The sequence below is a fragment of the Neovison vison genome, chromosome 6 (genome assembly GCF_020171115.1).
Source record: "Neovison vison isolate M4711 chromosome 6, ASM_NN_V1, whole genome shotgun sequence".
Classification (NCBI taxonomy): Eukaryota; Metazoa; Chordata; class Mammalia; order Carnivora; family Mustelidae; genus Neogale; species Neogale vison.
The window spans coordinates 108,760,389-108,774,405 of record NC_058096.1 but is presented as its reverse complement, the minus strand read 5'-3'; the positions used below and the strand labels follow the sequence as shown (position 1 = coordinate 108,774,405).

The 14,017-nt window shown below is 45.0% G+C and overlaps 1 protein-coding gene across 1 annotated transcript in view; it reads left to right on the top strand.

Annotated features, from left to right (window-relative positions):
- The window catches only part of ETV5 (ETS variant transcription factor 5), a 56,439-nt gene extending 45,364 nt beyond the window's left edge, over positions 1 to 11,075 (top strand). The window contains exons 10-13 of the mRNA XM_044251943.1: positions 1,732 to 1,800; positions 1,960 to 2,129; positions 6,513 to 6,614; positions 10,223 to 11,075. Of these exons, the coding sequence (XP_044107878.1) occupies positions 1,732 to 1,800; positions 1,960 to 2,129; positions 6,513 to 6,614; positions 10,223 to 10,444 (563 nt within the window). The 3' untranslated portion in view covers positions 10,445 to 11,075. The remainder of the gene's footprint in view (positions 1 to 1,731; positions 1,801 to 1,959; positions 2,130 to 6,512; positions 6,615 to 10,222) is intronic.
- Positions 11,076 to 14,017: the final 2,942 nt, after the last annotated feature.

Below are 14,017 nucleotides of genomic sequence, written 5' to 3'. Positions count from 1 at the left end.
CACCGAGGTATAAAGATAAACAGATCAACGTAACAAAGTATATGTTAATAACCCATATTCTCGCACAGCCAATTCTCATACAATTAACATCTTCCCTGTCTGCAAATGAGGAAGCTGGAGCGCAGAGAGGTCACACAGTGAATCCAGGTCCGTCAGTCCGGCTCCATGGCCCACACTCTATAATGCTCCCCACTACCTCAAGTCTCACTTTTCTTTCCCAATAGTCTCATGCTTTTGGGATACAAGCTGCAGGAGAGCAAGCACCAAGTCTCTGTTCTTCTTGTTACCCACCCTCTTCCAGCACAGTGCCTGGCATAGATATTTATTGGATTAAATAATAAATGTCAATAAAATATACTAATAAATAAATGTCAGTAAAATAGACTTCCTTTGATATCGTGCGGCAAACCAAGAAATAGTGCTTCGGGCTGAGAAAATAAAAATGAGTAGCACACACCCTAAGATAATCTCAGTCTCTTCCAAGGTGGGCAGTGCTTTCCCAGTCCCAGGCCTTTTAAACACAGCACTGGTCCTGCCAAGAAGAACTTAATCTTGGCCGATTGTGAAGAAAGAACAAATTATTTCCTGGCGTCTTTACCCGTGAACTTTTCAAGTCCTAGCAAATCCTTCTCAAAATCTCATGCTAGTCATTCACTGCAGCGTAGGCTCATGGCATCTCCCGACCGCACACCTGCCATGCACACACCCGACACACGCACACCCCCCTGTACTGCCCACCCAGCTGGACAGAGCAGGGCACATGGCTGAGTTCACGGGAGCTGCCAGGACTCTCTGCTGAAGAGTGTGCTGGAAGGGAGCAGGGCTGGCATGCTCACCCCTGAGAAACAGGCTTGGCCACAGGGAGGGATGTGGTCCCATCAAGCCTGTTAACTGACTTTGATTTGAACCGCTGATCCTGTCAGGGTACCTGGTGACGTGACTGGGTGGTCAGCACAGAAGGCACACATTCTGGATTGAGAGTGCTGGCCATCTTCCCTCTCCTTGACCTCTTTCACTTTTTGCCCTCCCTTCCTTTCATTTACACTTACACGTGTTGAGCCCATCAGTTCCCCTTTTTTGACCTCTGGTTTGTTAACTCTACGATGAGCAAGTTTTTATTGCTAGGAAGTCTCTTCAGATTTCTTCCATTATGTCTGGTGATAATACTTCCAGCTTGCTTTTAAATTTATTGCTGGTCACAATCCTCCACAGGCCCAAGTCTTGACTCATTTTGGCATCGTTGTCCACCCTCCAAGCTCTTTCATAATTGAATGAGGTACACAGGCAGCCTCGACAAGTCCTGGGAAAGGTTGAAATTAATATTTGCTAAAAGGAAAATGGTAAGACTATGTGCAGATCAACCAAATCCTCCCAGGTAGGCCAACTGAAATACATGAGTTGTCTTTTCAGATATTAAAGCTCAGTCATGGCAACACTGACCTGTACAGACCTTATAACAAGATATGAAGGAACTTACTGGTGACTCAGCACTTCTCTGAAGTCTTAGCTCGAATAGGAGGAATCGATGCTTCTCTGACTGAGGCATCAGAACACCAATGCCTAAGTCCTTCTGAAGCCCTGTCAGATTGAGTCTGGCAAACATAAGGCAATTAGTAGGGCTTAGGACCCGAAATAGCAGAATTCCATTTTAGTCCTTAAAACCAGAGTTTTAGTAGGATACAGATAGAATTTGTTAAGCAACATGTTCATTCTTTTTAAATTTTCCTTCAGGTTTTTCATATGAAAAAGATCCCCGGTTGTACTTTGACGACACTTGTGTTGTTCCTGAGAGACTGGAAGGTAAGTAGCTCCTCCAGTTTGTTGCTAAGACAGAATGTCAGCGATATCAGAGCCCCTCAATCTTGTGAATGCTAGGTTGGCATTCACAAATCCTTCATGCCCAAATTGTCCAAGAAACCTAAGACTAAACTATTGTATGTATATCCTCATCCCAAATAGGCAAAGTCAAACAAGAGCCCACCATGTATCGGGAGGGGCCCCCTTACCAGAGGCGAGGTTCTCTTCAGCTGTGGCAGTTCCTGGTTACCCTGCTTGATGACCCGGCCAATGCCCACTTCATTGCCTGGACGGGCCGTGGCATGGAGTTTAAGCTGATAGAACCTGAGGAGGTAAGCACCGGTGCCAAGCTTGGGTGATGTTTGATTGGTTGATGATGACAACAATGATGATGATGATGTCTGCTCTTGTTCAGTTCTCAATGGAAGCTTCTTGCTGTGTTAAGGATGCTCTTCTCATTCAGATTCTGACCCGGCCAGTGGATTTCGCAGTTCTCTTCCTGTTACTAGGACAAGTTACAATTCGGGGACAGGCAAAGTTCTCCACTGTAGAAAACACAAGAAGTATTAGTAACACGTCTGTAAAATCGGAAGAGTGTGGCCACAAAGACTTGCATCCAGAGAGCATCTGTTTTCCATATCGAAAAGTCTTTTTCAAGTGTTGTTTCAGTGATACCAATATGTTGGTGATACCAACTTGTATTGGTGTGGGTCCTCATTTGTTACAGGCTATATTTGAGGTTATGTTAACATATTATATGACTTGTGGTAATATCAGATGCAATTACAATACAACAGATTGTATATTTCAAATGACTCTACCCTAGAGAAATAAAATGATCAGAAATGAGTCATTCTTATGGGCTTGGATTTTTCTTAAGTGTATTATGTGGCATCACAATAGTTGAGAGGTAGCCCAAACCTTCATTATCCTAATAGAAAAAGAAACACTATTACTATTTGTGTGCCCAGAACTATTGACAGAAAGGCCTATAGACAGCATCAGTATCATTTCTTCAATGGGGAAAATCTACAGAACCCCTTTCCTGAATATCACATAGGGAAGTAAATTAAATCATGTTCTCAGTTTGGCATATTCCAAAGGGGTTGATTTTAAATTTCTATTTGATTTAGACTCTAGAGAAATTATAAATGAGGGGGGAAAAAACTGTCCTGAATATCTGATATAGGCTTCTTCTGGTAGCTTATACTTGGGCATTATACGTTAAACCAGCAGAGCAAAAGCTATCTGGGTTGGATGTAAATGAAATGGCAACAGTCCTCTTAGCAGGCATTTGAGCAAGAATGGCAGTTTTAGATGTTGTTGGATTAACTCCAGGGCTCACCTTGGCACACCAAAGGGATCAGTTGGCCTGGGGGTCAACAGCAGGAAATAGCCACTTGGCACTTGGTTTGGAAAAAGAAAATGTTCTGAAAGTTAAGATGAGAAAAGGAGACTATGTGGATTGGAAATGTCTCAAGAATCCCGGCTAGTAGGAGGGTAAGGAAGGCTTCACTGAAGGCAGTTATAGAAGAAGGATCTGTGGTGTTCCTGTCTTGCGTCTTTCATAAAAATGAAAGTATGTCACCATCTCCCGTCGTCACCCATTTCCGTTAAGACTGAGTCTCCCTTCAAAGCCGGAGTTTGGTACTCCTGTGTTTCTCGAAGGTTTTCCTGGAGCAAGTCAGATGGAAAATGGAGGCATGCCCAAGAGCCATCCACCCTACAGGCTCTTCCTCCTAACCTGGACTGGTTGACCAGATGCTTGAAGAAAGCATGTTGCCTGGACTCACCAAGGCTTGCTGCAAGCAAGTCTGTGTCTGTCACGGGGGCCGTCCTTATTGATTTATCTCATTTCACAAACAGGAGCTTTTATTCCTTTATCGCCACTGCCTTGGGCCTGATCACAGGCTGTGCTATTGCAGGTGAACCTGGCTATGATCCTCTGTAAAGCCTTATTGAATCTTTGGCTCTCCTACCAGCTGGAAAGACAATGATGAACCGATGGTAAAAGGCTCCTGCTTTCATACTTCTTAGAGAAACTAACATTAGTCCAAAATGCTCATAAATGCCAAGTAGCCAAGTCACACGAGAGGCCTCTTGTGGCTTTGCGCCTCCCTCAGCCAACAGGACGGCTTCGTTTCTGCAGGAATCCTTCTTTCCACCCCACCCTGAAATCCCCTGGTACTCCGCGAGCTCTGAGTGATCAGCTCTCTGACGTTCCAGAACCACTTCTATTCCGCGTGCACACTCTGGCCTCAGGACACGCAGCGGGCAGCGTTGGCTGAGCTCTTTCCCTCCCGGTTGTGTTAACTTCACCATCCCCACTCTTTGTTAAAGCCAGGAAGATACCAACTCCTCGAGAAAGCTGGAAGACGTTGTCATGGGGGGAGCTTGAAGGGTGAAGCGGAGGAGGAAGCTGTTTGGGACGTAATTGTAGGCAGCTGTGTGGCTGAGTAGTGCACTCTGGGTAATTATCCATAATATCCATTACACTGTGCATGGAAATTGTGGTTTTAGAGCTGCGTTTTGGCAGGCCCCCTAATCAAATGTCTTTTGATAGTCATCCAGCTTAGCACCCTCTCAATTATGACTGACTCGGCTTTAATCTGGAGCCATTTTAACTGTGAATCTGCATTAATGAATATTTTGGGGGGTAGGGTTGTTTGTTGAACATGTGGCAGATAACTGATGCCATGGGGAGGTTTAAAAGGATGGGCTTCGAGAAAGAGCTGCTCCCCGTGCTGTGGCTTGCTGTCTCTTGAAGAGGGAGGAAGAGAAATGTGAGGGTTTTTTTTAACTCTTTCAGCCTCTGTCCTCAAGATGTGTGTGATCAAAGTAATGAATGGGAAAATGACAGAAAGAGCTGCTAACAAGCTCTTGCCTGCTCCCCTTCCCCCAGAAATGGGGCAGCCCTCATTTCCAGCAGCTTGCCATTGTGCTTCATCATGCATTACTGTAGAAGGAGCAGCCCTGGGGAGGGCTCCTGAATCACAGGGCCCTGGCCCAAGAGGATGAGTCAGTAACTATGGCTACCAGAGCTGCTTGGAAGTCGGTGCGGATGCAGAACCGCGCTCCAGGAAGCCATTGCATATGCAAGTGACAGCAGAGAGAGGTCAGGGCTGGAGCTGAAGAATCTTCCAGAATTGATTTCCACCACTGAATACAGGAAGACGATGAGACTGGGCTTCCTTTTGGGTTCCCGGCAACTAGTGGGCTCACAGCAGTTCAAAGTCAGCTTCGTAGTCATTGCTTTTGAACAGGGTAGAAGGTTGTGTATTGGTTGAGCAGGTCTCTCTTGCACCGCTGTTTCTTTTGGTTGAAAATGTTTATCTTCTGTAGCCAAGGGATGGATTTTTGGTGAACTGTGCCTTTTTGGCTATTTCAAAGAGAGACTTGGATGGGTACAGTATGGAGAAAGAAGGAGAGCCAGGGACTTCGTGCGTGCCATAGGGGCCCAAAGCAAACGAATGGAAACTTCACTTTCACACGGTCTGTTGCAAGGCAGAGAGGAATCAGAATCATGGCTATTGAATTATTCTAATGTAATTAGGACAGACGCATTCTTCCTTGCTTATCAGATCATTTCTGGCATTTTTAAAGGTCATTTTAGAATCCTGATTTCAGAAGATGTTGCTTTTATTCTGCCCAGATGCTTTAAGTGAAATGCTTTTTTTTTTATCCACTTTCCCATTTGCAGTCTCCCTGCTTCCCACTCCATGAGTAAACATCTGTTTTTTTAAAGATCAAAGGAATATAGTTATTTTGTTTTTGTTTTTTTCTTAAGTTTCCAAAAGTGACCCCAAATATTCAAAACATGACCCCTGGTTTCCATACATTTAAAGACTTCTGAGGAGACTCCCATTTCTAAAGTTACTCTTCTATATGGATGGTCATCCTTACAAGTAGGATTTGGACTTTGGGATTCTTGAGAACAGGAATTGCTTGGCTGTCCTGACAATTGAGTAAACTCTACTAGGAAGTTTTCTTGCTATCAGGCATCTTTGCCTAAAACTCCAATTACATCTCCCCATCACTGCACCTCAGGTGGACTGGGTTGGATATAATGTACTTCAGAACTGTTTGGGAAGCCCTGTTAATTTTTCATTAAGTGGATAATGGTGCTGCATGTTTTAATGTCCATTCTGCAAGTCTGCTGGGAGCAGGGGATTGGATGGCAGTGGGCTGGAATGATCTGGTTCCCCCTTACTCCATGAGCTGCAGTAAGTAAACAGCTCCCAGCCCCTCGCCAATCTTATTAGAATTGAACTTTTGCTCTGCTGGCCCATTAGCAACTCACTAGTGTGTTTCTAATGTTTCAGGAATGACCATTCTAATTATTCCTTATTGACTGCTACAGAAACCATAGCACTTAATGGCAACATGTTAATGGTCTATGGGTATTGGTCAATAATTCATATGTGGAGAAACAGTAGAGAGCCTGCTTCCTCTGGGCCATTAGCCAAGCCCTCTGTAATCTTAAAGTGCTAGGATCCTTCCACCTCTGGATCTCACCTCTCTTAGCGGTTGTGACTGACTCATCACCTTTGTTGAATATTGGGTCTTGAAGGAATTAAGTATTTTTGCTTCCAGGTCAGGGAAGCAGACCATTGGCCAAAGCAGTAAGTCTCAGAACTGGCGCTCCCAGGATTGGGAGAATACCACTAGGCCCAAGGAACGAGTTTCCATTGCTCTCTACTTCTCTGTCTCTTTAGGTTGCTCGGCGCTGGGGTATCCAAAAGAACCGGCCAGCCATGAACTATGACAAGCTCAGCCGTTCTCTACGCTATTACTACGAAAAGGGCATCATGCAGAAGGTGAGCAGTTACAAGAGGCACCTAGACCACTCTGACCACTTTCAAACATGTCAAGGGCTTCTGTAATATGACTGTGTGTAATGGCTGGGAGAAAATGTTAGCCTCGTAAGCGATTCTGTGGTAGGAAAAAACTTGGGAGAAAAAACTTAAGAGTGAAATGAGATATAAAGAGTATTTCTAATGCTCTTGGGTACGCAAACACCAGAGGTTGCACGTGGAACACACTATAGGAAAATTAGGCCCCCCAGCTTTACTTAACCTGCCTCTAATTACCAAAATGTCCAGAAACATAGGCCAACAGTTACATCTGTAAAGGAGTACATGGAGGAGTCAGTTTGAAGGCCTCCACTTCCATAAGAGCTGAGCTCAAGTCTTTAGTTATCAAAATACCCAGACCTCTAAATCTCTTGGTTTCATACTCTCAATAGTGTTAGAGGAGTAAGGAAATCCTATTTCTCTTTCAGAACCTATAGAAAAAACTGGAACTCAAATGTAAAAAACAACAACAACAACAAAAAACCCCACAAGGTTTATAGAATGGCAGCAGAATCAACTAGTACCAGGTCACTCTTTGCAGAATGAAGGCTAAGGCATATTTTGAGGAAGCCGGTACAAAAATCCTCATTGGCCGGGTGGAAAGGGACCACGATCTGAAAATTCCTTGGATAGGCAGAAGATGGGAATGATTAATCACTGGTTCATCTTTCTTAGCCACCGTATTTTATGCCACACTCTTACCCAGATTCTAACATTTACACATTTAGGCCGTCTGTGGTGGATAGCCAGTAAGATGCAGTGGTAAAAGTGTACAGCCATGGCTGCTGAAAACCTGTCTGTGCTGAAGCCAGGCTTACCTCTTTCATAGGCAGGTGGTAATGGGACCCCAGTTTCCTCTCACCGCCTTCAAAAGTATTAAACAGTTTGCCATGGGCCTCTCGATAGAGAAGAAAGGTGAAGATAAAGGTAAAGTCTTATAGACTTTCTAGTGTTTCATACAGACTCTAAGGCTATTGCTGGTCTGGGTACCATCAACAACTCATTTCCTCACCCACGCTTGACTGCTTTCACTAGTATGGCCATCTTCTCTTAATTCATGTAGAATTTGTTTACCAAAGAATATACACCACGTGCATGGAAGTCATTAGGCATATCAGAAAGTGGGGGGAAAAAAACCTATTAAACTGTCATTCTATTTAAGAACTAGAACATTCCTAATGCCTTCATTACCTGGCCAGCCGATCATCACCTCATCACTCCCAAGAATCTGAAGTCCTAAGGCTGGGTCTCCTTTCTTGCCCCCAGTAGCCCCCGCGCACCTCTCCATCACAGTCCTTCTCTCTGTACTGTACTGTGAGCTCCTCTGGGGCAGCGCTGAGGGTTCGACTATAGTGCTTGGCACAGAGTTGATAGACAATCTAAATGGGCAGTCTCTTGACTTCCCCTTTCTGTAAAGCATACAATTCAGTGGTTTTTTAAATATATTCACATAGTTGTGCAACCATCACCACAATCAATTTTAGAAGATTTTATCACCCCAGAAAGAAACCCCAAACCCATTCGCAATCACTTTCCATTTTCCCCCAAACCTCTCTCTCTTTCTCTCTCTCTCTCTCTCTCTCTCTCTCACACAGACACACACACACACACACACCCCTTTTAATGTTAATACTATCAGGTGGAATCCTAAAATTCAGGAAGAAGAGCTATTATTCCTTTGCTATTCCCAACTCCAGATCCAATCTGAGGGAATGTGACCAAGACACAATAACTTGAACTACCAACAATGAGTTTTCCCTGGGACCAGGTCCTCAGTTGTTTCAGGAAGTGGAAGAGAACTTCATTTCTGAGGACGAAACAGGCAGAGTGCCGGGAGGCACAAGAATGAGGCTTGGATGGCTTCCAATCCTAACACTCTCATTTATTAGTTGGATGCTTTAGATTGACCTGCCAAAACTTCTCTTCCCCAAAAAAACAAAACAAAACAAAACAAATAAACAAAACAATAAAAAAAAAACCCCTACTGTAATTTCACAGGGTAATATATGTGAAAATGTCCCAGAGGTAATACTGTGCTATGCCATGTAAGGAATTGTTATATTTATGGCATGACCCATGAGTGAAAGAAAACTAATTAAGGGTGAATGATAGGATGCCCGCATGGGGAGAGATATAGAAAACCTGGAGTCTCATACTCTCAGCTTTTGAAAGGGAAAATTGAGGTGCACAGAGGTTAAGACTCATTAGTGACTGAACGAGGATGGGAAGCCATCCACTCCTGGCCCCTGATCTCGTATTATTTCCACTCTGCCCTTCTGCCTCACTCTGCTGCATATATGTACTGGCTTTCGAGGTGGGCCATCAAGAGATTTAGCATTAAGCCTGTAACTAAATAGGGTTGTTTGGTTATATCTGCTACCCTTATATCTTGTTTTGGTGATGATGCTGCTTGTTCAGTTTTGCTCACACAGCCCCTAATTCCTAGTGCTTGAGTTCCAAAGAACATTGGTGCAGACAACCGTGTTCTGGTCACTAGACAGACATGTCACCATAAAATAAGCTTTCGGACCTATTAGGAGAATTCTACCATTCCCTCTCTAAGCTGCCACCATAGCAACAGATGTTTTAAACCCAAGATTTGGAAGCAAAGCCATATTTCTGCAATTGAAAAGAGATTCTAGAATTACAACATAATGACCGAAGGGCAGGGTAAAACTCGACCTTTTGAATTTTTGAGCTTAAGCATGTTCATTTTATCAGTAATTTCAGCGGCCTTCCCTTTCCCCTTTGCATTATCCAAGCCAAGCACATTATCAGGCTTGATTTTCAATGGTGGAGTTCCTCTTGCACTGATGCTAACCAACCAGCAGAGAATGGCTGATCCCATGGACCTGGATGGCTCATCAGCAACATTGTGAGGCCTTTGAATCAAGACCTTTGGTTCTAATAATAAGATAATGCATAAAATTCATAAAAAGGTAGTTAGCAGTTCTTCGATGTAGCAGAACTGTGGAATGCAAAATTTTAAATCATTGGTAAGCCAAAAAGCAGTTCTGTTTGGCTTTGGAACACATTCAAATTTCCGCATAGGCTTTAATGATCAAATTCCTAGCCCTTTGAAATAACAAAGCTGTACCGTGAAGACTGTGGACTTTGGAGGTAACTGAAAACATGGCCTGACTTCTGCTTTTCACTTTTCAATCTTCCTTGTAACACCAAGCACCGGCCTCAGTATAACCTTTCTTTCTCACCTGTGAATATAACACAGTGAGAATTTTCCTCTAAAAGAACATAAACAAACAAACAAAAGGTGAGCCTATCCAGTGTGAATTTGAAATTGGGGTGTCTTTCAGTCGGTCAGATGACACCGCTGCTGAGCACTGGTGTCAACAAAACACTTGGCACATGAGAGGTCTCCCAGATTTCTCCAAATAAATCGGAATGGTCTGGGCCATCAGCTACTAATGCGCGTCCTTTGGTCCCCGGCTTCTTGAGAACTTGTTGACATATGAATACCTCACCATCCTTCCCTTCCCTGGTTTCCTCCCCCTACCCCTGCAACCCCGTGCCCTGTTCCAGCTGGGTCTGAAAAGGTGTGCTTTCTCTCTCAGGTGGCCGGGGAGCGATATGTCTACAAATTTGTCTGTGACCCAGATGCCCTTTTCTCCATGGCCTTCCCCGACAACCAGCGTCCGTTCCTGAAAGCAGAGTCTGAGTGTCACCTCAACGAGGAAGATACCCTGCCGCTGACCCACTTTGAAGACAACCCAGCTTACCTCCTGGACATGGATCGCTGCGGCAGCCTCCCCTATGCCGAGGGCTTTGCTTACTAAGTTTCTGAGTGGCTGAGCGGCCGAACCCTAGAGCTAGCAGTTCCCATTCAGGCAAACGAGGGCAGTGGTTTTGTGTGTGTTTTTGGCTGTTCCTAAAGCTTGCCCTTTGAGTATTATCTGGAGAACCCAAGCTGTCTCTGGATTGGCACCCTTAACGACAGATATCTTGGCTGGGGAGTGGGAACAGGGAAGGGACCGAAAAACCACCAAAAGGCTGGTGCCTCAGCTCTGATCCTGACAAGGTTTCTGGGAAGAGATTGCAAAGGAGCCTCCTTCCCACGGACAATATCTGCAAAGCAATACCTTGTTCAGGTTAGTGCCCACAAACCGGGACAGAGTGTGTGACAATCTGCATTGGTCATGGACTACTAATTGCCTTTACATCGAAGGGCTCTGATTTGCACAATTTATTGACAAAGAAATGAAAAACCCATAGAACGTTCGGCGAAGAAGCTGGGGCAGCTCATCCCGTGAAGGGTTAAATGTAGATCTTAAAATTCGGAGAGCTCTTCAAGCTCAAGCTGAAATGTTTCCCCCTGGGTCTAGAAAGAAGGGGGTGAAAGTCAGAACAGCTGTTACCCACTCCGTGGTTCTCAAATAATAAACCGTCGCTACTCTTGGGAACCTTCTAGCCATGTGGTCACCACGTAGAACAAGCCCCCTTTCTCTTCCCAGTCACACGGCTGTGTGTGGACGGCTTTCATTGTAGAAGGGTGATTTACACTTTTGACAGTATTTTGTTTTGCTTCGATTCGGGGGATCGTTTTGTTTTGGTGGTTGTTTTGGGAAAACAGTTTATAAACTGATTTTTGTAGTTTTGGTATTTAAAGCAAAAAAAAAAAAACAAACCTTTTGGTAACTGTGCACTGCGTCCTTAGCACGGCGGTGCCAACTGATGAAGACGCTGCAGCTTGAAAGGGGCTTTGCTGGGGGCGCCCCCTTAGCCACGCACAAGCCCCCTCTATTGCCTGCTTTGTGCTTTCTGCACCAGACAGCCTGACGGAACATTTGCACCTGAGTTGTACATTTTTGAGGTGTGCAGGGCAGCCTGGACACACCGCTTAGATTCCATGTGTATAGTTCCCCGTGTCCTCTAACACGCCCTCTCTGGAAAGCATATGTACATAATACGCGTAATGTCCATTTGACACCTGGCCACCCGGTGGGAACCCTGGGGCTGTCTGCTGTCTCCCCAGGCATGACCGATGACCATTTCCATTTCATCAGTTCGTTTTCTTTTTTTATTTTTTTCTTTAATTCTTGGACTTTAAACCCTGCATAGGATTCAACAGGGTTTGAGATGTACGTGGGACACTGACAGGTAAAACAGTGCTAGCAGTTTAGTTTCCCTCCACCTTATCAAAAAAAAAGAAAAGAAAAGAAAAAAAAAGTTTACTCCAGATGCTGTATGATACTGGAAAAGTTTCCCACCACCCAGCTAAAGCAATGTGCAAGTCAGCCTCAGAGTAGAGGAGAAGTTCTTAGGAAGTAAGTGGTAGTGCCTTGCTGCCTGCTCTGCTGATAGGATCCCTTGCTCCCCACCTCCCGCCCCCCCCCCCCCGCCCCGCGGCACTTAGCACGTTGATAATGAGCCCTGGTCTGCACCTGCACCAGACAGTGCTGACCCAGTGAGGGGAAGAAACATGCTTTCCGTTGTTGCCTCTGAACGGGGTGCGCACCCATCTCCACTAGTCCCCCTTCTGACCAGCAGCAGCACGTTCGCAAAGAGGTTCACTAGGGAGAAGGGGCGCGTTTTACAGCTATGAACACATGAGGTTTTCCCCTATTGGAAGCTAATTAGCCCGCCAAGGTATTGAACCTCTAGCTTGGGCCTTAATTAGCATTGTACTCTAATCAAAGGACTCTTCCCCAACCATATTTATAGCTCTCTAACCTACACATAGTCTATATATAGATGCATACTTCACCCCCAGCTGGCTAGAGATTTATTTGTTGTAAATGCTGTATAGGATTTGTTTTTTTTCTTCCTTCTCCTGGTTTGGGTTTTCTTTTCTTGATGGATTTACGCTGTCTTAGCAAGTATGAAACTAACCTTCTGTAGCCTGAGCTCTCCTCCCCGCCCCCCACCCCACGCTGTAACTACCGGGCCTGTGCTGTCACGGGACACAGGATGGCGTATCACCGTTGCATTCCCATTGGACTCATGCACCTCCCGGATGGTTTTGGGTTTTTTTTTATTTCTTTTGTTTTGTTTTATTTTTGCTTCTTTTCCAGAGTGTGGAAAGTCTACAGTGCAGAAAGGCTTTAACCTGCCAGTTGATTTGAAATACTTTCCCCCCGCGCAGGGCCGTATGCAATCCTGCCAAGCTGCGTTATATTCTGTACTGTGTACAATAAAGAAGTTTGCTTTCAGTTTACCAAGTGCCTGAAACCTGCCTCTTTCTTGCCCTCCGTGGTCTCACTGGAAAGCAAGCAGAAGCCACCTGGCTTTCTCTCTCTCTCATTCTCTCTGATGTCCCTCTCCCTTAACCTTAATTAACCTGAATTATTATTTAACCTTACCAGTGGACTGGAGTTGAGACTAATTAAAGGAAGCTGGAAATAGAAGTGCCCCATGCTCTTTGGCCTCACCTCTCAAACTCTTGCGAATAATTGGGATCTGATGCATGAGGAGGTAGAGAGGTCCTCTTCGAGCCAATGGTGAGCGGAGACCACCCCATCCCCTTGTGCCCACCTACCTGCTCAAAATTTGTAACCATTTGCCAAAGCCTAGCTCCCATTTGGACCCTGGATTTTGTGAAAGATTACTAACTAGGCTAGAACTGTGAGTTCCAGAGTGATTGGAGCTCAGCCCCTCAGATACATACTTAAAAAACCAAGAAGCACCTAAGGAATTTTTTTTTTCAAAGATTTTATTTATTTATTTGACAGAGAGAGATTACAAGTAGGCAGACAGGCAGGCAGAGAGAGAGGAGGAAGCAGGCTCCCTGCTGAGCAGAGAGCCCGATGCGGGACTCGATCCCAGGACCCTGAGATCATGACCCGAGCTGAAGGCAGCGGCTTAACCCACTGAGCCACCCAGGCGCCCCTAAGGAATTCTTCATTACTAATTTTCTCCCAACAAACTTTGATCTTAACAAGTAAAATTTTTACCAGTATCATCAGGATGTTCCTTGAGAATGACAACAAAGACTTGGGAAAGTCTTGGCCTGTTTCTTTCCTGGCCATGCAGCAGAAGGAATTTTTCTTCCCGCGGTTTCTCCTCCTCGTGGGCATGTATTGTTGGGGGCGGGGGTGTGTGGAAGGAAATACCGGCTGGGTGTGGGGCGAGGCCATGCCGTGTTACTCTTTCACGCTTTTCTGCACCTTCCTTTGGGCTTTTCAAGACTCCGATTACAGGAGAGAAATAAGTAGAACCTTTTTCCAGGCCTCTTAACAGAAGGCTTTCTGTAAATTTATCTAACGTCTTTCTTTCACTGTTTTACAAGCCCATAAGTGTACAAACATCTGAGACTGAATCCGTGCATAGCGGCTCGAATTGGAGCTTGTGGGGCCTGAATGCCTGCCACATAAACCCATTAGCTTCGACAGATTAAGAGGAGATGCCTGGGG